General features: G+C 32.9%; 1 protein-coding gene across 1 annotated transcript; it reads right to left on the reverse strand.

Moving 5' to 3' along the window:
- On the reverse strand, positions 1 to 24207 carry RYBP (ring and YY1 binding protein). Its single transcript, XM_072542368.1, has one exon. It carries the CDS (start codon positions 24131 to 24133, stop codon positions 23687 to 23689), a length of 447 nt encoding a protein of 148 aa, XP_072398469.1. The 5' UTR covers positions 24134 to 24207; the 3' UTR covers positions 1 to 23686.
- Between the last annotated feature and the right edge of the window lie 18 nt (positions 24208 to 24225).

Raw genomic sequence — 24225 nt, forward strand, 5'->3', positions numbered from 1 at the left:
TATGTAAAAAACTCCATTTATTTACTTATACCATATATCAAATTACAGTCACAATCTCACAACATTCGATAACAACGAGAACAGTGGCGGCTTTTGGGGGTAGGCAGGATAGGCCGGGCCTACCCAATAATTTTAAGAGCTTTAAAATTGAAAAACATATATTCAAAAATTATGTTAATGCATGTAAATAACTTTTAAATGTACTAAATCACTTAATACATTAGCGTCCGTTAAAACAACTATGTTATTATATTACCACAGAAAGCATCGAATCGTATTCAGGCATTTTAAATATCATTAATAGGCCCGATCGGAACTGGCCGACCCAGCTCACATAAGATCCCCGTACAAAAAGCGTTTGAAGTTAAGCAGCTTGCCGGAGAACGATTTATATTGTCGTGTTTATGCTTGCTGTTTAGGCACCAGACGATCGGGCCTACGCCGATCATCGTTGTCAATTGTAACGTAATTATCGAATTGTAATATAAATTTTCATTTAAATTTAAAATTTAAAAAATAATCTATAATTGTAACATATTTTTAAACAAACAACACAATTGCAAACAAGTGCACGGTTGCCCAAATAAATTTTAAAAATATCGTAAATTTCGAAAAAAAAAGATTCTCTCTCACAAAAAAAAAAATATGTATTACACACACTGGCGGCTACAGATTTTTTTTTGGGGAGGTCATGGATCTTGAGGTTGATTACTTTTCTCTGATGCAAGGTCACTTTTAGTCTTACCACCAATAGGATAAGTGGGTTTTCAAATATTTTTAAGGGGGGGGGGGGTCATGACCCCGTGACCCCTCCCTCTGGATCCGCCACTGATTACACATGGCTATATGTAATTTGCTGGCTTGGCCTACCCAAAATTTTACCACACCAGCCGCCACTGAACGAGAAACGACATTTTTTTACAAAAATTATATAGTTCTATATAAATGCATTTGATGCGTTGCTATAAGATTACACGCCCTTTAACCAGTCTTTAAAAATATAATTATTATTTTAAACACGATTCACAAAACGTTTAAGCTCAAATAAATTGATTATAATTTACTCTCTGAAATTTACAGTACATTTAAATATATCTGTTCAAGAAAAATAGGAATTTATTTGAGCATTTATTTTATATTTGTTTTAATGTCCCATGCCCAACTCGAAACTATACGCAGAATAGCCTATGGTGTGATTGGCAAAGAATTATTTGTACCCAATAGTCTTAAGGAGAGTTGCAAATATCTATTTACAATAATATTTGGCAAAATAAGTATTTTAAGGCACGAAAAAATGTAGAACTGAGGATGTAAGTAACTCCATTATTTTATAAAATAAATCAATTGAAACTAGGTACGAGTTCCTTCCCATATCAGTTGGACCACCTATGGAATTTGCAGTTAAAGTCGATTACCATAAACAAATTATACTCTGTATGTTTCTATAAGTTCCCATATTAATTAATATGACATTTTTATTAATATTTATTAAAAACATTACCCTTATGGTTTTTTCTTTTTTTTTCAGCAATAAAAAAATTCGCTAAACCCTCCAACTGATATGGGAAGGGGCTCGTATATCTTTCTGACACATTTTAATGGTCTCTATACTCCCGTTTTTCACGGTAAAAAAATATGGTATAACCTCCGATTTCCATCACCACGAATCGATTTTGATAAAATTTTGGAATTAATCTCTATTTACCCTTAACTTTAAAATCTACCCTAAACTGAAGTGTGCTCTTATAACAATTTCGGCATATTTTCCAAGTAAAGTTGCTACAAATCATAGCCCATGTTTATGTACTAGTTAGACCAAAAAATCAGTAATACAATTTATCACATAATAGACTATTCTGTGTAAATGTGGTAAATGTGAATTTTATATATAAAGATTTAAAAATTACGTAAAAAAATAATATATTCTTTTGTATCTTCTTTCCCTAAACTTACATAATTATAAATATAGTTGAATTAGAATATAATAAATAAATGTAATTGACAGTAATTATTTTAGCGTGGAAATACTTACTGTTAGGTCTCGCTGATGATGGTCTGATAAGACCGAAAAGGTTCTGAAATGTTTAATCCTTTTGGATATAATTTAAAATAAATGGTATGATATTTTATTTATTTATAGTATGTACAGTATGTATTTTATCCCTATTTCTTCTTTTTCTTCTTCTTTCTACTTTATAAATAGGCTTAATGCCTGTTTTACTTCGGTTTTTAGCCTCAATTGACGTTGTCTGACCATCTTTTCCTCGGTCGTCCCAATGATCTTCCATTTGGCGATTTGTCTCTTGCTATTCGTACTATTCTATTTTCTGTCATTCTTTCGATATGTTGATTCCATTCCAGTTTTCTTCTTTTGGTCCACGCATTTATTTCTTCTATACCACATCTCGCTCGTATTTCCTCACTTCTTACTCTGTCTCTTAGAGTTTGGTTTGTTATTTTTCGTAAGACTTTCATTTCTGTTGTTTCCAGTAGTCTTTGTGTTTTCGCCGTATCTGCTCTTGTTTCCGCTGTGTACGTCATTATCGGTCTTATTTTTGATTTATATATCCTGGTTTTCGTTTCCGTTGTGAGGTATTTGTTTCTCCAGATTGTGTTGTTGAGACATCCTGTTTGCCATGTTCACTTGTTTTTGCACTTCTTCCACTTTTCCGTAGCTTGACAGTTTTATTCCCAAGTATTCAGTTTCCATCACTTGTTCTATTATTTTGTTATTTACGACTAGTTTACATCGTCTCGGTTCCTTTGATATCACTATCGCTTTAGTTTTCTCTGTTGAGATCTCCATGTTGTATATGAGCGCCGATTCTTCGAATTCTTTAATTAATCTTTGTAGGTCATCTTCATTTTCGGCTGTTATTATGGCGTCGTCGGCGTAGCATATTATCCTTATTTCCTTTTCTCCCATTCTATATCCTCTTCTTTTTTTAACTTTCTTTATGATTTCATCCATTATCAGATTAAATATTAATGGGCTCAGCGAATCTCCTTGTCTAATGCCAGTTTCATATTTGATAGGTTGCGATAGTTTTCCTTTACATCTTACCATAGCTATGTTATCTTTATATATATTCTCAATGGTTTTTAATAAATCCAGTGATATTCCCTTTTCATATAATAAATGTATCGCGTCCCGAATTCTCACTCTATCAAACGCTTTCTTCAAATCTATCAGACACATATGTGCTGGTTTGTTGTATTCCAGCGACTTTTCTTTTATTTGTCTTATTACAAAAACTGCATCCGTGCATAATCTTCCTGTCCGAAATCCTTACTGTTCCTCTTGCAGAGATATTCGTTCGTTTATTTTTGTCGCTATTATTCTTGTTGTCAATTTGAGTATTGTATTTAATAGATTTATTGCTCAATAATTATTGGGGTCTTTCTTATCTCCATTTTTGAAGATCATCTTCAAACATATCTCCAACATCACCATGATCGCTCTCCTCCATTCATCTGGTATTCTGTTCGTGGTGATTATTTTATTAATAAGAAGTTGCAGTTGTTGTACAAGGTAATCACCTCCATATTTTAACGGTTCATTTGGTATTTGATCTTCTCCTGGTGACTTTCTGTTTTTTAATTTGTTTATTCCTTCTTTCACATCATTTTGGGAGATTTCGGTCTTTCCTCAGTTATTATATTTAGCGTTTGTGATAATCAGGTTTCTTTTTATCCTTTTTATCTAAAAAACAGCTTTTATCCCTATTTCATAGGGATACAAGCTGTTTTTTGAGCTACCCCTACAGCTAGGTGGCCTAGCCACAATCATGAAAAACAGAGGATGTCTCATTACCCAATGCATCCAAAGTGACGATCAGTTCATAAGCCTCCCCATCGTAAGTCACACATTGTGGAGGGGTGGTGGCATAGCTTGGGGTATCAGATAGGCACCACTTCATATCGAAGTGTGACCTGTGTCACGCTGTCCAATGATACACATATATTCCTAGGGACTGGGTCGAACGCATGTGTGTGCGAGAGAAATGAAATTTAGAAATTACAGAGAAAAAATATTTAACCAAAATAAACAAATCAAAATTAAAGAGACTCAGATATATGCTAATCAAAAAATACAAGATCAAAAACCAGGTGTTCTAGGGCAGAGAAGTAAAGGAAAGGAAGACTCAAATTGAGGAAAAGTTTTCTGGTCAGATGAATACATCTACAAGATACACCAGAAAGAACTCGTCTTACCAAATGGAAAAAAGCTACTTCCTTTCTATCTGAATCCTCAAGAGGAACTTTCGTTTGTGAAGGAGTGTCCAAGTGTAAAACCGATATAAAGAAATGATGACTGTTTCCTGATGACTCCTATAACCTGTGTGACTGTGGGATGGTACAAGGATATGTATTTAGTTGTCCCCTGTTAAAGAAACCTTGCTCCTGCACATAACTGACACAGCCATTCAGACCGCTCTTTTCTAGATGGGCAAGATTTAATTGTTTGAATTGGACACGTAAATAACAGACAGCTTCCGATAAAAAAGTGCTAGCATGAGAGAATCTAAGGTAGCAAACTATCAGACTCTCGTTTGGTATGGTTTACGTCTTGAAAGGTGTTGAAAGAAATTTGATTCAAAAGTGGCTGGACATAAGTTAAAACAAAATTAAGCACCATACTGGGGTAAAATAATACGAAGAAAATTACTAACAACAATCACAGAAGGCTTTTGATCTCAGCAGATAAAAGTTAAAAGAAGTTACAGAAATGTTGATTTGGCACACCTGAGAACACCTCTGTGACATAGATACGATGAATAAACCATAATTTAGGTTATGTGAAATTGGGCAAGAAACTGCTCAGGATTTCTTGGTGGCAGCTAAAAAAGGCAGTTTGGTAAAAAGACTTATAACCAAACACAGGCAGTATTTTTCCTCACGTGAGTTAAAGAAGAAGAACAGATCAAGATCAAACTTAATTGTACATTTTTTAATGAACACCAAAAAAATATTTAGCGATCGATAAATAAAAATGAAAAAAAAAGTAAAACAATAAGAGATTCCACATAACAATCAATTAATATATTATATTAACGATGAAGTGGGAAGTGGGGGGGGGCTTCAAAAAATAGTTTTCTACCACTTCTACTCATTAGAGTTGTTTATTTGATTGATCAGAAATCTTTTGGTTAAAACAAAATTCTACTATAAACCCATTCGTTTCTTTACATGAATGTAACCTCTTCAATACCCTCTATTTTCATATGATTTTCATTATGGGAATTGCGAATTGGGTTAAAATCTTCAATAAGTACTTATACGAACAAAATATCATAATCCGAAATATCTATGCACATATTTTGCCAAACATTAGCATTTAGACAGGATATCCCATACTCCAAGACAGGACAGCTTCATATTAAAATGGAAAACAGTAAAGAGTTGTTCCTGAAGTAATTGTCGGATATCCTTTATTCCGCTCGTCTATAAAAATATCTACTTTTATATTGACTATTTTCAAGATTAACAAAAGAAAGATTAATTGCAAAAGCACAATACACGATCGGAGAGTACGAGACGATTTGGTCACTGAAAATAAAGTGTTTTTAATAATTATGACAAGTCAAAAGAAGAAGCTTTTTATCGTTTTATCGGCTAAAAATAAAGTAAGCCTCGTCTATAGCATTATAAAATTTTACAGTAGGTTGTCGTTTTTTATTTTAAGAATAAAAATGCGTTTCCGGCTTTGCAGCATTGTTCCTTCCAAGAATGTGAGAAAACCCGATTATCCCTTCTGTGTACAGTTATGTGACCTTGACAGTTCTATGATTTTTCATTTATCAGTGCCATCCGCTTTGTAAGAGCATTTGAAAGTAGTCAAAAAAATGCTGATGTAATCGGCAATTTGGACTTCTCCAATCCTAAAAATGATGCTATGACCAAGTTCCACTGTATATGTAGGGTGAGACAAATATTAAGGTTGAGTTTCTAACGAAAAATATCAGCACCGTATTTTGTAACTTATGTTTTGGTAAAATCTAAGTTAGTAATTCTCAGTGACCAAACGATATGGTAATAATGCAATGAGTAGATGAGGGGACGAAGGAAGACATTTTTAGTAATTTTGTTGTTGTATCTTGAAAGGTACGTACAAAATGAGAAAAATTATATAAAAAATAGAGAATGGAAATGAACTGTCAAATGTCACGTCATGAACTGTCAACTGTCATGATCATTGGTTAAAAGATCATAATATATTCACTATTAGTGAGTAGTTAACGTTACCAATCTTCAATAATAACCACAAAGAACGAAGTTGAATTGAATGCTTGTCTGTTTGTTCTTGAAAATTTTCTTGAAAATCATAAGGCAGAAAATTACATAAAATTAGTAGAAAATATGCTTTCTGATTTTAAAATTTTTGGTTGTAATGTGAGCATTACAGTTCACTATATCCACAACCACTTAGATTGATTTCTAGAAATGTTAGATGACTTTAAGTGAAGAACAGAGAGAAAGATACAGTCAAGACATTAAAAGGAAGATGGTCCTCCTTATTGAGGAAGATGTGTTTGCCATAGGATGGCCGACTATTGTTGGCGTCATTCTAAGCGCCCACATACAAGAAAGTCGTATCAAAGAAAATTCTTTGGAGATGAGTCAAAAATTTGGATTGTTGTGTTTATATACTTTATAGTGTTGTGTTATAGACTTAGCAGGTTTTATAGGAACGTCATAGAGGAGATCGTTCTTGATAACTGATCCTTATGCTCCACGTGTCACACCCTGAGCAACTGCATTGGCCTCCAGGCTAAATACGTTAGGCTAGGCGAAAATTTCACAGAGTGATTGTCGGTATAAGCAATCCCCTCTACTGGCCATCAGTTTCGGGTGGGAGAGTTAGTAATAGGGAGTTTTTTGTTCCGAGTTACAGAAATTTCCCTCAAACGGTCCCTAGTCCTAATTTTTTATTGTTCATAACAAGGGAGCACCAGTTTCGAGGTTTTCAAAATATATACATATATATTCATCATCAGGTCCAGTAGTAGAAACTTTACAGGATATTCTGAAAAGTTACTGGAAAGTCTGAGAAGGTGGCATTCAACACTACAAAATACAAAAACCTTTCAGCAGATATCAATCAACAGATCTTGGAAGGCACACGATCGCTATATCTAACGTAGATGCTTAAGAAAGATCATACGAGAAGAACGAGAAAGATAAGATCGATACGAGGTCAACATTACTTCCACAGTCTTATTGCAGTTGCAGACAGAACTTAAGAAACAAACAATTTCGGAACATGGCCTACTCGATACCAATGTAATATATGTTAATGATCTTCTTCTAAATGTGCCTATCTTCTAGAGATGTTGGCGACCACATTGACCCATCTTATTCTATTCACAGCAGCTCGAATAGATCAGTTGACGTTAGACCAGTCCACCAGGATATACGTCTACGTCCAGGGCCTCTCTTACCCTCAATCTTACCTTGTAGAATCAACTATAAAGTCGGTATTTATCATTACGCATGATGTGGCCCAAGTAAGCCAATTTTCTGTTTTTATGGTGTTAATAATTTCTTTGTCTTTTCTTAGCCTCTGCAGAATAGTTATGTTACTTGTGTGGTGTATAGATGAGACCCTCAACATACGTCGGTAGCACCACATTTCAAATGCCTCTAATCGTTTTATGGCATCTTCTGTAAGGCTCCAGCTTTCTACTCCGTAGAGGAGAGTAGCATATCTAAAAACGTAACATCTAAGAATTCTTTTGCGCATATTGATACTTAAAGATAAGTTGCAGAGAATCTTCCTAAGTTTGAGATCAGTTGTATGTCCTTACCATCGAGTTCTGATGTTTTTAGGATATCGATTAGTTTCCCATGTGGGACTTTATCAAATGCCTTCTCGAAATCAATGAAACATGCATACACATCACAGTTGCCATCCCTGGCTCTCTGTATTAGAACTTGCAAACTAAACAGTGCTTCCCTCGTTACGAGTCCTGCTCTGAATCCAAATTGAACTTCACTCAGGTGTTCTTCTAATTTGGTGAATATGCGCGAGTGAATGATAGTAAGGAGTACTTTAAGTACATGGCTCATCAAACTAATTAATCTATATTCTTCACATTTTCTAGCGTTTGGTATTTTAGGAAGTGGAATGAATATTGATAGTAGCCAGTCTTTTGGTAAGTAACCAGTCTCGAAGATGTTGTTAAAAAGCTTCGTAAGAGCTGTGATTTGGTGTGCTCGTTTGTTATTTCTGGGCCATAGGGATTGTTTATTTCAATGCGACTTCGTGCTGCATCTTCGAATAATTCTTGCATATATTCTTTCCATCTTCGCAATTATCTTCAATGGTAGTCAAAATCTGGTCTTCAATGTCTACAACTATGCCTGTATTGCGTTGTTTTTTGATATTCTGTACCTCTTTAATTTTTTTGTGCATATGGCAATCGTCATGTTTGCGTTGTAGTGTTTCAGCTTCCGTACATTTCTCCGTCAGCCATGCTTCTTTTGCTCCTTTTATCTTCTTTAGTATAGTCTCATGCAACTTTTTGTATTCGTTGTCATTTCTACCTTTTAATTTTTTTCACTCTTCCATCATCTGCAATATTTTATTTGTCATCCATTCTTGCTTCTTTTCTCTTTTTGATTTTAGATATTTATGCGTAATTATGGTAATAGATGTTAATGATCACATTTTTATTTTTTCTTTTCAAAAATAACTAAGTTAGGAAATTTTTTGGTTGAAATTAGACACCAATACAATAATTACTGATTCACTGATTACTAATGATTAGACTTCGGCAAATATGCATATTGCATATTTTGCATATTGTGCATATTTTATGCAAATATTTCATATTTTGGCATATTTGTATAAAAGTTTGCATAAAGTGCATAAAAGTTCAGATTTTTATACTGTATTTGAAAATTTTTAAACATACCAATTTATTTCAATTCTTGTATAAAATTTTGTAGTCATTTTAATCAAGAAATGATCTAAGTACGTAATCTCTACAGGTACAAAACATTTACAATTTCAAAGAACTTCAATTTAAGTAGCCCTCAACATTCTTAGAAAGTCTCGGTCACTGAGGCATTCAGTTATTGGATAATCGCTAAGGGTTCGCTCATTTGCATTTTATGATCAAATCTATCTACAATTTATTGTATCTTAACAGCAGGTAAACGGCTAATAGTTTTGTTCCTAATTTAGGGATTTTCCAAAATCTCCCAGTTTATTGAATTAGGTACCTAAACATTTCTAATTTGATGCTCAGATTTGTAAATCATTTTTGTTTTGATATTTAAAGCGTAAACACTCGTTGTGCGTAACAAAAAGGAAGATTGTGATTTTATAATGCCTAAAACAACCAGTGCTTCAACTTGGATTAAACCTTATAAAGAGCTGTCTATGGATATGGGAAAAATCTACTGTTCAGTCTGTGGCAAAATTGTAAGTATCTAATATTTTCTATTAAACATCTAATATTTCATACATACAGGGTGTTTCCAAATGACACTTACAACGTTTGACTGTAGATACTTCTCGAAAAATTGAACAAAACGATATAGTTAATGAGGGGTCAAACTTATTTACTTTTCGAGATACAGGGTGTTAAAATTAAAAAAAATTAAATTCTTTTAGTTAATAACAACAATAACTTTAAAACCAATAAACGTATTTAGAAAAATTTTTCACCTTTACTTTTTTTTATGAAGTCAGCTATTCTAAAACACAATTATTTTTATTGTAATTGAATTAACAAAAAAAAACTTTTGTTGAATTTTAAAATAAGTTATATGATGTACTAATGGTTAGTAACAAAAACTAATTTGTGGATTAATACTGCATTTAAAACACTTAGCGAGTGTTTTTTTTTCCAAACCAGTTATTTGATTAACCAAAAACACCTTGTATATTTTTATATTTTAAAGGTTGGGTTAAAATAAAGGTTTTTATTTTTATTTATAGATGATAGCATGTGAGAAGAAATTTCAGATAGACCAACATGTGAGAACTGCTTCACACATTGCAAAAAAAGAAAAAATAGGAGGAAAACATCAAACTTCAATGGCTAAATGTTTCCAATCTACTTCAAAAAAATTAGATGAGCAAGAAACTTTTAATGAAGACTTGTGTCGCGCATTAGTGTCTGCAAACATACCGCTTTCAAAATTAGCAAATGTAAATTTTAGTTCGTTTCTAAAAAAATATTGCAAACTTAATGTTCCAAGTGATCGGTCTCTAAGAAGAAATAATGTGAACGGGCTATACTCGTCGGTGTTAATTAATATTAAGGAAGAAATTGCAGATAATTATTTTTACATATCTGTAGACGAAACCACTGATTCCTCAGGAAAGTATATTGCTCATTTATTGATTGGTGTTCTTAAAGAAGATACCTTACCCAAATCTCATCTTATTTCATGCCAGCAACTTGAGAAAACAAATGCTTTAACAATTTCGCGTTTTATACAAGAAACATTAGCAACTTTTTTTCTTCCGACAACTATTCCTTCTAATAAATTACTGCTTATTTTATCGGATGCTGCTCCTTATATGGTGAAAGCAGGACAAAATTTAAAAATATTTTTCCCAGATTTAATACATGTTACTTGTGTAGCGCATGGATTAAGCAGAGTTGCAGAGGAAATACGAGGAAATAAGAATTCAACTTTATAAAGAAATGCTACCTAACATTCCTCTTCCACCACAACCTATTTTAACGCGATGGGGAACATGGTTAGAAGCAGCTAATTTTTATGCAGATCATTTTGTTAAAATAAAGAACATAATTGATACGTTAACAGATGAAAGTTCCCAATCTCTTTTGGATTCTAAACAAACTTTTCAGAGTAACTTGCTTCAACAAGAACTTTCATTTATAAAATCAAATTTTAGTTTTGTTCAAAAAACAATTACTCAGTTAGAATCACCAAAACTGTCATTGTTCGAAAGTACAGCATTAATAAAAGAATTTGCGTCATGTTGTCGGAACGTTAAAGGTAATATTGGAAAAGATATTTTAGAAAAATTTGAAGCTACTATGGAAAAAAATAAAGATTACCATATTCTTTCTGAAGTAGTCAGTGTTCTAGCTGGAAATATTTCGGAAACAATTAATTTAGAACCAAATGTTTTGGTTAGTTTGAAAAATGCTCCCGTTACATCAGTTGATGTTGAACGAAGTTTTTCCATATATAAATATATGTACTCAGACAGAAGCCACAAGTTTTTGTTAGAAAATTTTGAACACCACTTGGTCATCTATTGTTACCATAATTCTAAATAAGTTTATTCATACTTAAAAATGATGTAGTTACTTAAAATAAATGTAAATCTTAATGAATAGTAGGAAATATTTAGTTATGTACACTTTTTTTTTTAAATAAAATTGTTACTATTTTACGATTTTTTTATTTATTTGTATGCATATTTTGTAAAATATTTGCATATTTTCGGGTAAACACGTGCATATTTATGCGCATATTTTCTACATTTTTATTTGCATATTTGCCGAAGTCTACTAATGATCGTGCGTTAGGCAGTGGTTAAGACTATAATATAGAATAAAATCTTTTATCAATCAACTTTCCTTCGGAGTCTTCCACAAGTTAACTAATCAATCTTGTATATGTATTACGGAATCAAAATTTTGATTACGTTTTTGATACAACAGTAGTTTCAGTCTGTGTAATTAAACAGAACCATGGAGACTACTCAAGGTTATTATGTACACAAACCAAAAGCGTCTAATTGTTTTTTTTTTAAACAAGAAATTTTTTTTGGTACATAATTTTTTTTGTATTTACCTTCAGCATAGCAATAAAATACACATTTACCTCAGAGGGTGATCTAGTACGATTTTTATTTACTTTAAAATTAATTTAACGAATATGCATCAGTACGGAACTATCATAATTACAACAAAAATTTATAAATTTTAATTCAATAGGTATAACAAATTATTCTAAAAAAATTGAAAAATATTCAGTCAAATATACAATATAAATTCAGGAAAACAACTACTATCTTTCCACAATGATTAAAAATTACCAAAAATCTCGAATACGTTATAATTTCTCGCCATCAGTTCGATTTCTTAATCAACCAAAATTTTTCTCGTCTGTTTGAAATTTAATAAACAAAATTCATTATTTCTAACCTTTTTGTTGAATAATACCATAGATATGTATCAAAATAATAATAATAAAGTAAAAACCAATTTCAACTCAACCTTAGTTTAGTAGTAGTTAGTAACGTCTGAAAACGTCTAATTATCTCTTAAATTGATAGCCCCAATTTAACAAAAAACCGGAACACGCCTATGCTGCAATATGGAGTTTCAAATTTGATGTTTGCAATGTTGCCAGATTTACCATTTTTCTGGTATATTAGTATTATTGGTATTTTAGCTATCTGAACTTAAAAAATGGTCACTATTACTGTGGAAAAAATTTCGAAAATATGCGGTGTGAGTGTTCGCAAAATTTATGACATTCCAGAGACCCAGTAAGGCAAACTGAACCCGGTATAAAAAAAAAGAAAGAAAGACAGTTTCCAGTCCAATTCACGTGAGAATACTTACGATGAGGGAGTGAAATCTCGAATAAGAAAAATTGACCATGATTTTTTTTAAGAAAACCTACCACCAACCATGGACGGCTTAATGAACAGAGTGAAGGACCATGAGGACCTACCAGCTTTTTCAAAAACCACATTTCGTAGGCTAATCAATGATATGGGTTTTGAATATGGTAAAACAGGTCGAGATTCAATAATGACGGAAAGAAAAGATATATCCTGGACACACTAGTACCTCAGACAAATAAAAACATTGAGGAAGAAGGATCTCTACTGGACTGAAAACTCCAACCCAAAGAAGTCCTCGGTTTGTTATTCTTCATGCAGGAAGCGAAACTGGTTTTGTGGCATGGGCCTAATTAACTTTCTTGCCCAAGAAGAGAACCGCTGATTACCACGACAAAATGGACGGGGATCTATATGAAGAATGGTTTGAGAAGACGTTATTTCCAAACTTGCCTAAAGACAAAGAAAACGTTGTCGTTTTGGATAACGCGCCATACCACTCCCGCAAATTTGATTTCCCGAAAAAATTGTCGAACAAAATGCAAATCAAGGATTGGCTAATCGAAAAGAACATTTTCTTCGAGAAAGACTACCTAAAAAGTGAATTAGTGGATACTGCGGTCGCATTTAGAGAATATTACGACAAATACAAAATTGCAACAATTGCGGAAAAATATGGCGTTAAGATTTTAAGACTGCCGCCTTACCATTGCGGGCTGAACCGGATTGAGATGGTGTGGAGTGAAGTGAAAAGGTATGTGGCATCAAACAACGTCGATTTTAAAGAAAAAACGGTAGAACGGTTGATAAAAGAAGCTTACCAACGCATATCTAAAGAGCAATGGCAAAATGTTTGCGGTGGACAATTTGTAAGAAGATATTGAACCGGTGTACGGTGTATATGTAACTCGATTATTAAAACGAAGCGCATACGGTCCTGATTTCTCAGTCTGTCGCCAAAATACCACACACCTACCACTGTGCCGACATGAGCGGCATCGCTGCGCGCCCTAGGATCAACACTGCATTCTAACTGCGGCTTCTATTATAGTAAGGATATGATAAAAATTTTATCCTTTGGCATATTATTCATAAAAATGGTTACAAATTAAATAAAAAAAACCTTGCGAATCATTGCAAACCTTACCTCATCTTATGAATTACAATTAAAGCATCTATTCTCTCTAATTAAATTCTAGGAATCGAACTGATAGCTAGATATGACTGTAAAAACCCATAAAGAATGAAATATAACTTTTTACCTAAAAATTTCACCTGTACAAATTATATTCGGGCTATATAACACTTCATTCCAAAGAAAATTATTTAGCATGACAGACGGAAGCTGGAACGATTCAGTTAGCAAACCATGGTATTTGATTCTTTAATACGGATACTCACCAGGAACGGCAAAGTTACAGCAACAGTGTGCACGAGCTTAGTGTAATATACAGAGATGAGTGCCCTAAGAACCGACAAAATAACGCAAAAGATAGAAAACATAATACGTTGTGAAATAAAAAGATATGAAAGTAGTAGAGGTGAGAAATTATCGATATAAACCTATAATTTACTTTACATTACATTAGAATTATCGAAAATTTCCCGCCTTTATACGTTAGCTTATGAGCTGGTTGACTTCAGTCATAGTAATACGTATCACGTAATGTAAGTAAAGACAGTTTAAGTAGGAATATTTTTTTATCCAAAATTAAAGTATTGATCAATAATAAACTATGATTTGAGACGTCGCATACACTCTTCTCAATACAGAATTATCATAGCTTGTTATTCTGTATTCGTCAACACAGAATTAGTTATCAAATTACTACTAATTAAACTGTTTATTTACATTTGCTTTATTGCCTTCAATCAATTTTTACTTTATGCGAAATTAAAAAAATGTTAATGTTCGACGTCATACTTGTAATATTATGACTGAAGTCAACTAGCTCATAAGCTAACGTCTAAATGTGGGAAACTATCGATAGTCCTAATATAATGTAATGTAAATTAGAGGTTTCTATCGATAATTTCCCACCTCTACTACTTTCATCTCTTTTTATTTCACAACGTATTATGTCTGCTATCTTTTGCGTTATTTTGCCGGTTCTTAAGGCACTCATCACTGTATACTACCCTAGTGAATAACCGTCTGAAAATACAATTAGAAAAAGTATTGAACAACTTTTGGTTTTTACAGGCAGTGGCAATTAGGAATATCTATACAATTATCAACATATCGAAGCCCCTGAAATAAATAAAATAATTTATGGGCATTACCCACTTAAATATTAAATTTGTTGCAATAAATAATAATACAAGGCAATTGTTTCGTATTGTTATTAAAAACTAGTTAGAATTATTTTTCACGATATACATAATGGATTAATACGCAGAGAAAATTTAGGTTTATATACAAATGTTAAAATAAGAAAATGATAATTTTCAAAATCATTTAAACAAAATCTCGTATGTTACATATTTTAACGGTAATATTATAAATAATAATTACAAAACAGTCTTACTTCCTATTACCAGTACCAAGAATAGAAAATAGGTAAAGTTAGTTATAAACTAAAATAGCTCCTCCTTTCATTGGCCCGAAGAAACTCCTTCGCCACCGTCTGCTTTATTATCCCTCGTCTAAGTTAGCCATCCCCCTCTCCCTACCCGCTAGTTCCTAAGACCTCAATAAAATAAGACTTCGAAATGGATGCACAAGGCAGAAAAAGATTAAAGATACTCCAAGTTAAGATCGGGAAGGCCAAAATTGCATCCCAACTAATATGCGCAAAAGCCATCGAGATTGGAGCAGACCTACTAATGTCCAGCAGTGGACGCAAACGGCTGGGAGAAATTAAACGGGCGAAGCATGCTTGCTCGGAGAACCTATGCACCTAGAAGATGATAGTATTGTAACAAAAACATTAAGCACAAAGATTCCATACAGCTTTTTTGTACAAACACGGAAGGAAATTGAAATAGCTAATACCTTATTTCCTGTTAAGCCTCCGCAACAGTTCACTCAAAATAACGCCAACCTGGCTATTTTTCGGCTGAAGAAATAGCAATAACAACCTAAAGTAAGAAAAATCCTGCGATGGTCCGGAGGATCTTCAATGAACTACTCCAGGAGCAAATGTTTCCCCAAGGGATTAAATAGGCAAGACTGACGTTAATACTAAAACCGGGCAAAGAGCCCGAAACTGCAAATTCTTACAGGCCGATCTACCTTCTAAACAGCCTGAACGTGAAGAACCTTAAAATATCAGCAGGTCTACCGCAAGGATCCTTACTATGACCAATGCTTTGGAACGTTTTATATAATGAAAAACTAGAAATCCACTATAGAGCAGAGACCAAAGCTAATGCATACACAGACGATCTGGCTATACATTCAATGTAACAACAATTTGAAGTTGTGGACTGTAGAAAAGTCAACAAATGGATGGTGAAACAAGTGCTAGAGTAGGCAACAGAGAAAAAACAAAAATTCTTATTTTTAAAAGCCCTCTTATCCAAATTTGACAGTTGTAATATGTAGTACAAGGATAAAGCCTATGTACTGGGCTAAATATTTGGGTATCCAACTAGAAACAGGTCTAAGATTTACAAAGCACCTGATGAAAGTAGTCCATAGAGCATAAGAGAGAACCGTGGCGTTAATAAAAATTATCCCAAATATTGGGGACCCAAGTGCCCTCAAAATAATAATGTACCTTCAGGCTCTATATTCTACCTTCTTATGCGGCACCTCCATCTGGTACTAAGCCTTGAGAATGGCTAAATATAAAGAACTGCTTACAAAGGCACAAAGAAAGTCCCTCCTAAAGGTAGTAAGCGTGTACCAGACTACTTTTACGACTGCCTACCTACAAATCATAACGGCTAGGCTCCCCACTCACCTCCTAGCTAAAGAAAGAGAAACTCTGTTCCAACACAACGAAAAACCGTCACGTAATGGTCACTTTCCTGAGCAGTAAACAAAAAAAGTTCCAACAAAAAGATGATCGTCCATCCAAGTCTTTAACAATGGTCTCAGTGAATTGTTTATGTTCGGTATATTGAAAACGAAAGAATGAAAGACGAGCTACTCTTTTCTACAGAGTTGGAGACCACAACAAAAGCTATTGATGTTATGGAAGTAGTGTCCGACTTTTTTGACAAACATGTACTCTCTTGGCAAAAACTGATCGGTGTATGTACGAATGGCGCTGCTTCACTGCTTGATTCTCGATCATGATTTGTACAATTAGTAAGAGAGAAAAATGCTGATGTGACTGGTATACATCGACAAGCCTTGGCAGTAAAAACATTTTCAAATGAACTGAATGCTGTCTTAAAGTTGTGAATTACATAACAAAAACAGTGCGTTGAATATTCGTCTGTTTAAAACTCTTTGTAAAGATTTAGGGGGTGATCACAAAGCACTGCTATTTCATACAAAAGTACGATGGCTCTCAAAAGGAAACATGTTTACAAGATTATTTGACCTTCAAGATGAAGTAATCACCTTCTTGGAACAGCAAAGGCAAAATGAACTAAGCGTGACCTTCAAAAAACATTGTACCAAGTAATATTGGAGTAATATGTCAGACATCTGCAATTATTCGAGTTTCCCTAAAGTAGAGCCAATCTCAGAAAAAACACGCTTCAAGGACATTTATGAAGGATCAAGTTTGAAAATCCAAATATCAAACCATTTGGAGAGCCTAATTGAAGAATTCCAGAAATACTTCCCAAATACTTATGACGATAGTATTGTCAGAATGTCAATTCACCCATTCCATGTCAACATAGACTCCCTGCCTGAATCACCTCAAGAAGATGCTTTGCAAATAAAACATGATTCCTCTTCCAAATACAACTTTGATATAATGGACAAACCTTCATTTTGGTTAAAATATTTCAAAGTGTATCCTAGTGTATCACGGGAAGCTCTTCGTTTATATTTGCCTTTTTCAAGCACCTATTTGTGCGAAAAAGCATTTTCAACACTCGTGGCAATTAAGTAAAAAAAGTATCGGAATAAACTTAATGCTGCTAGTGACGTTGTGCACTAACTAAAACTCAGCCACTAATAGGCATATTAGTAAAGAAAATACAAGCACATCAACCTAATCTATATTTCTTTTATTAATAATTTTTGTATTTTATAAACACTGATATTGTGTCTTATGGCAGTATAAATAAATGTTTTGTTTTCTATGTAACACTTATTTGTTTTTGTTTTATTCCTAGGCCCATACAATTTATTGTTAAGGGGTGGGGCGCGAGAAACTTCCATTTCAACAAAAGGGGGCGTGGTACAAAAAAGTTTGGGAACCCCTGGTCTAGTGGCTGTTTCGTGACGATCATTTCAGTAATCGGGCAAATGCAAGTACTTGTTGGACTGCGATGGCCCATGTTGGGCTTCGATTATACAATCATTTACCCAAACACTTAAGATTTTATATTAAAACTGAAATTTTCTTCAGAAAACAGAAGTTAGATTATTACATATTCACGTGCTTCTAGATTTGCTATTTATATAGTTAGTTGCTCGTTATTTATAATTTTATAAGATGACTAACGACGAAGGAGACAGCTAATATAAGTTAAGAGTATTTCTAGAACATAAGTATATTTATAATATATATCTTTAGCCATGTCCTAACCTGCAAATATCATAATAAGAAATTGACTTCGTGAAACTATAAGTTGTCATCAAATGATGTCAGCTGTCAGATAATCGTTCCAACATCGAATGTTGTCGAATTGTTGTCTCATCGGGCGATATAAATTATAAACATGCGCATACAAAATGGTACAAACAGTTTCGTGACGATTTCTGGGCCATAAAAAATTGTGTGTTCAAACAAACCTTATTAAGTGTTTTTTAGAGGTATAGAGAACTTTTAAATGGAATAAAACAAAGATGATTTTTATCAATTGACATGAAAATGAGTTTATCCGAGCTGCCGTGACATGTTGCGCCGTTTTGATTCCACCAGACCATAAAGCACACCAAACAGTCAGTTTTTCTGGACGTAATGGTTTCTCAACATACATTTAAGGATTATCTTAACGCCAAATGGGGCAGTTTTGTTTGTTGACGTAGTCATTCAACCAAAAGTGAGCTTCATCGCTAAACAAAATTCACGTATGAAAATCGGAATCAACGGCAATCTTCTTTTGGACCCACTCACCAAATCTACGAATCTACGCCTAACTAGGTGATTATGTACCTTGACTTCTTGTATGAGTTGGCACTCATGCCAACGCACATGAGAGCATTTTGTAAGCATGCAAATCAAGATCTTTCCGCAAAATCTTCCATAAAATCGATTGGCGCGTATCCAATCGCTGTGCACGATGGCAAATAGACTAATTCTGGTCTTCCTGTATGCTACACTCTACAGCAGCAACAACTTTTTCTGTACGACATGTCTGTGGATGCATATTATCACTTAGAGTAAACGTGTTACAAAACGTTCCATGGTTAATCGAAATACTTGCTCTGATGGACTATTATTTGACCATAAAATGGACGTAATGCGCGGTAAGTATTTCAAAAAAAAGTTGAACAATTTGGAAGCGTTGTTCAGACGTCAAGTCTACTCATGCTGAAATGCCAAACCAAACTTAACATAAATCATTTGACAGCTGTCAAAATGGCCAACAGTTAAAAAAGTGTTACCAATTTACATATCTTTACCTCTAAAAAAACACCCTTCATACATATATATTGTCAACTATGTATACAAAACTTCGTATCTCGCAGTAAAAACGGATAAAAATAATAAGAAAATATTTTGATGTCATATAAATTCATCTCCATAGTCTCCTCATATTTAGTACCTGTTTTAAATACTTTACTACTACATAGAAACAATGTTCCTTGAAAATCATAATAAAATCCTTTCTGTATAATTTCCCTTGTGACTGACTGACAACAAAGATGCATAGACAATGTTTACAGCAGTTTTATTCAGGTAGGTACTGTAAGTTTAACAGAAATTCCTCACATCAACTATGTGATTTTATTGTCATATAACTTGTTTTATGTTTTTGATCATAAATAAGTTAACTGTGGTAATGACATTCATTTCTTTTTATAATTCCTTGACCTTGGCATTTTAGTATGCTTACAACAAATCAAGCAATAAAAAATACAGAAGAATGTGATATTACTGAAACAAATATTTTGTTTGGTAAGTTGTTTTTAACAATTAGAAGCACAAAACAAATATTGATTTATTTAACATTGCTCTATATTTAAATGTACCAATAATAATACAGAAAATGTTAATGGAAGAACTTCATCCTTTTATAATGTTGTCTTTTGTTCTAAAGAAGGAAGTTTTCTATTGTTGTTTCGAGTATTATATAAATAAAAGTTATACTGTTGAAAAGATATGACTAGATAAAAGTGTAATCATTGTTTTAACATATGTTTTCAGATGGATTATCTAGAGGGGAATCAAAGCATCCTGGGATAAAGACAAAATATTACTGTTTACCCATATCCATAGAGTAGATGGCTTTTTAAATGGTGAATACTAAAATTTTAGTCAATTTACAACAATGATTCATAAACATGCATGCTGAAGTTTCTGAAGATAATTTTAAAAAACATATAAAAGCTAATTCCAGTAGATTTCTTAATAATTTTAAACAATGCACCATATTATTCAAGGTCTAAAACATTACTTACAACTGCTTGTAAAAAAATCAAAATAATTCAGTGGCTTTCAGAGAAAGAACAACTGTTTGAAGATAATACAGTAAAAAAAGAACTATTGTCAATTACAAACATCAATTTCTAAAATATGTTTTTGGCAAGATGGCAAATAACAGAATATTAAAGTTCGTTTAGGCTCAAGTGATAGGTAGAAACATATTCCTATTGTATTCAGACATTTTTCATGTTTAAATGTCTAAGTATAGAAAATTATTAAAATATTTCATCCATTTTGTAAATGTTTTGCATTAACACATAATTATATTTTATAATTTTATCTCAATACCAAATACAGTATACTATTGTACAGTTAATTGAGATTGTCACACCAATGGAGGTATGCAAACATTTAATCTTCAAATTATCCAGTAAATAACTATAGATTTATTTGGTGTAGATATTAGAATTATGGCACATATACAAACACTATGACAGATCCTAAATAAATAGCCAATACTTGATGCCCATATCTATCAACCTAACAAAAAACGGAACAGATGTGGACTTAATCATACAGCTAAGAAATTTTTTATATCCAGACACAAAAATCTCATTTTAACCAATAAAAAATGGAAAAGAATCTAGATATTATAAACACACAACTAAGGAATAGAACAACTAGTTGTGATAAACCTAATTTTTGACTGCATATATTTGTTGTGTTGACTCTACGACAAACAGAAAGAAGAATGATAGATGCCACTGAAATGTTCTGTTGGAAAAGAGTGTTACAAATTATGTGGACCAACCACAGGACAAATATTTCAATTTTAAACGAACTAAAAGTCAGCAAACAGCTATCTGGCAAAGTCTATCTCCAACAATTAAAATACTTATGAGAGTGACATGTTATGAGAGCAGACACAGAAAACATGGAAAGACTTATTATCCAAAGGAAAGGTAGAAGGCTGAAGATGACAAGAAAGATCCCCAACAGGATGGATCGATCACATGAATACAAGAATATGCAAAAGACCTATCCATGGGTTAAAAGAAATGACCAAAGACAGAGATCTTTGGAGACAGACAGTACACTACATCACGATGATCACTATACTCCCTCCAGGGATCAGGATTGAAGAAAGAGATAGATCTATTGTGTATAATTAAGTCTATACTTTCATATAATATACATAACACAAAATTAATTCCTAATGATTAATAGGAGCTGTAATGGTCAAATTTACAATTTGGTTATTAAAAAAACGTTTTTTGTTTTACTGTTTGTAGGAGCAATTGGACACATATCATTCAGTAAAACAGATGGAGCCACCATAATGTCTAAGAGTGAAGCAGCTTAAATAGTACATTTTTAATGGGAACAGACCTTTTATTTGGTTTAAGTCAAGGATAACTATCAGAATACCCTGAAAAACTACAATGAATAACACATTGCTAAAATGAGGACTAACACAAGATAAAGCAGCATTGGTAGACTGATATCACAATGGTTAGAGGATTTGAAGCAACTGACTGAACATTAGATAAGAATATATGAATATAAAGAAATCTATGGAATTTCTGGTAAATTCATAGAAAATAGACATTTAATTTCTCAATGAACAAGCAGATATTTTATTGTTATTGATTGGAAGGTAACAGAGGTTTAGTACTACCAAAGAGTGTAATATTCTATGTTCCACACTAAAATAGTCTAAAATTTCTCTTCTGTGGAATCTGCATTTTAGGAATACATGTCAATGTATTTCCGCAGAAAGTAGTTTTTATGTAGCTTTGTTAAAACTATCTAAAAAGTAGTTAAATTAGGTATATAAAATATTTATAAATGGAATAAGTACATATTTTAAAGAAAACTATAGGATTGACCCAGATTCAGCAAATAATTTATAAATTTCCAAATTATGATAAGAAAGGAAGTGGTTCAATTTCTTCTAAAATAAAAGTCTTATCGGCCCTTCTGCTTATTTAAAATAGACTTTTATGGAGTCTATAAGAAACAAATGAATCAGACAATGAATACACTCAGGATTTTAAAAAGTTTGTATGTCTACACTAGTGACTGAATAGTGAATATTATCAGTTCATAGGAATAAGGGAGATGTTTATATTTCCAAATTTACCTACCTAAAAGTAGAAATATAAGGCAGTGGATCAGAAAGCATAATCATAATAGTATTATCAAGATTAAGGGAAGAGATACTTCAAAATTCCTAGTGTGATTAATGATATTGAAAAACAAACAGTAATACCAATATATTTTATCTTGTACTTATATCCTTCTATCCATTTCAGGTGACAGATAAGAGTTTTTTGAAAATATAAAAATTTGGCTTGGGTCAACAAAATACAAGAACATTTTGGAGACATGTATATGATACAAACTCTTTCATATATACCATTAACATTTTAAGTACCAAAAAGTTGAAGCAAATGTAAAATTTGGAAGAAACACAAGAATGTGCAGGTTTATAAATGACAGTGATGTTGACAGATAGCGAAGAAGATCTATAAAGTCTGATGTACCAGAATAGTAAGAATTTATAAAGAATTTCGGAATGAAACATTTGGAACATTAGGAATGAAAACAAAAGTTTTACTTTGGAGCTAGTCTAGAGTACTTAAGAGCTAGGCTATGTTTTCAATGGTATTTGAGGCATGGATGATGATAAAAACTTTAAAAAAGAATTGATGGTATTTGAATTGTAGTATCATTTACAAATACTGGTAATATAATGGATCAGTCACACAACGAATATTGAAGTACTCCAAAGAATGAGAAAAAATAAAGACTAATCAACATGTTAAGGATAAAAACATTAAATAGTTCAAATGTACAGGAAATCAAAAATGCAACCTGCTACAGCTCAGTATTGAAGGAAAGATTGAATATAAAAGAGAACCAGTAGATAAACAAATCCCTAGCTTCTAATGGAATATCCATTAAGACCTACTGGATGGCCAAACTGATACTAAACAGAAGACAAATAAATTAAGAAAATGGGAGGAACGATATACATGAGTGTTGTCATTTAAATACACAATAATTATAATGAATTGGAGGCATATCCAGGCACATGAAAGGCCAAATGAATTATGTAATAATGCAATTAGGGTAAGACTGTGGTTTAAGGGGTTGTTATATGTTCACTTTAACTTATATTAGCTGTATATATAAGAACTTTTTGCAGTACCTACAGCAAGGATTTAAATGATTCATTATAGGATAAAAAATTGTAACATTAGTCTAAGAGGAAAATTATTTTCTCTGCGTACTAACAATAAGTGGTCAATTTTGTACAAAACAAATAAATTATAAATAAAGATCCTCAAACGCATTACCTGACGTCACAAGTCATTGTCCTCGGCACAAAGAGTCACTGCACCCTATAACATGGACTGCATAGATGAGTGCAGTTTTTTTTTTATAAAATTCACCGTGCGTCCATACTAGATTCGGATTGGGATCCGTGATCCGATGAACTACTACTCGAAATTGTTTCTGAAGTTTTAATTTTTGGTTTATATTCTGTAATTACAACGGTAACACTGTTTACTGTAACCTCCCTTGTTTGGGCACTGCTCCTATCGATGTTTTTCAACCTGGGCGGATGGCGACGTTTTTTCATAGATTTCTTGTCTTTTTTCTCCTTTTTCTGGTTGCTTGTTGCTGGCAAGAATTGGCTGGCTACCTGTTGGGCCACTAATTGCGGATTAATTCTAGGTTTTCTTGTTGAAGTTCCTTTCCTAACATCACACATTAAACATTTGAAAGCTTCGGCTGTGTTTCTAAAAGTACACACACTGCAATCCCAGAAATTATCTTCTAAAACTTTAGCAGAACGTTTGGCCCTTCTTATGGGGCTTTTTTTATTATCCATTTCAAGGTAAATTGCACTAAAAACTTAATATTTTTATAAAAACTGACAACTGCTTGCTGCGAATGGCGCCATGTTTACTCGCTGTCGTTTGA

Source organism: Diabrotica undecimpunctata, chromosome 8, assembly GCF_040954645.1.
Source record: "Diabrotica undecimpunctata isolate CICGRU chromosome 8, icDiaUnde3, whole genome shotgun sequence".
NCBI lineage: Eukaryota > Metazoa > Arthropoda > Insecta > Coleoptera > Chrysomelidae > Diabrotica > Diabrotica undecimpunctata.

Coding starts and splice junctions, on each gene's coding strand:
- RYBP (XM_072542368.1), bottom strand. CDS start 24,133: ATGGATAATAAAAAAAGCCCCATAAGAAGGGCCAAACGTTCTGCTAAA.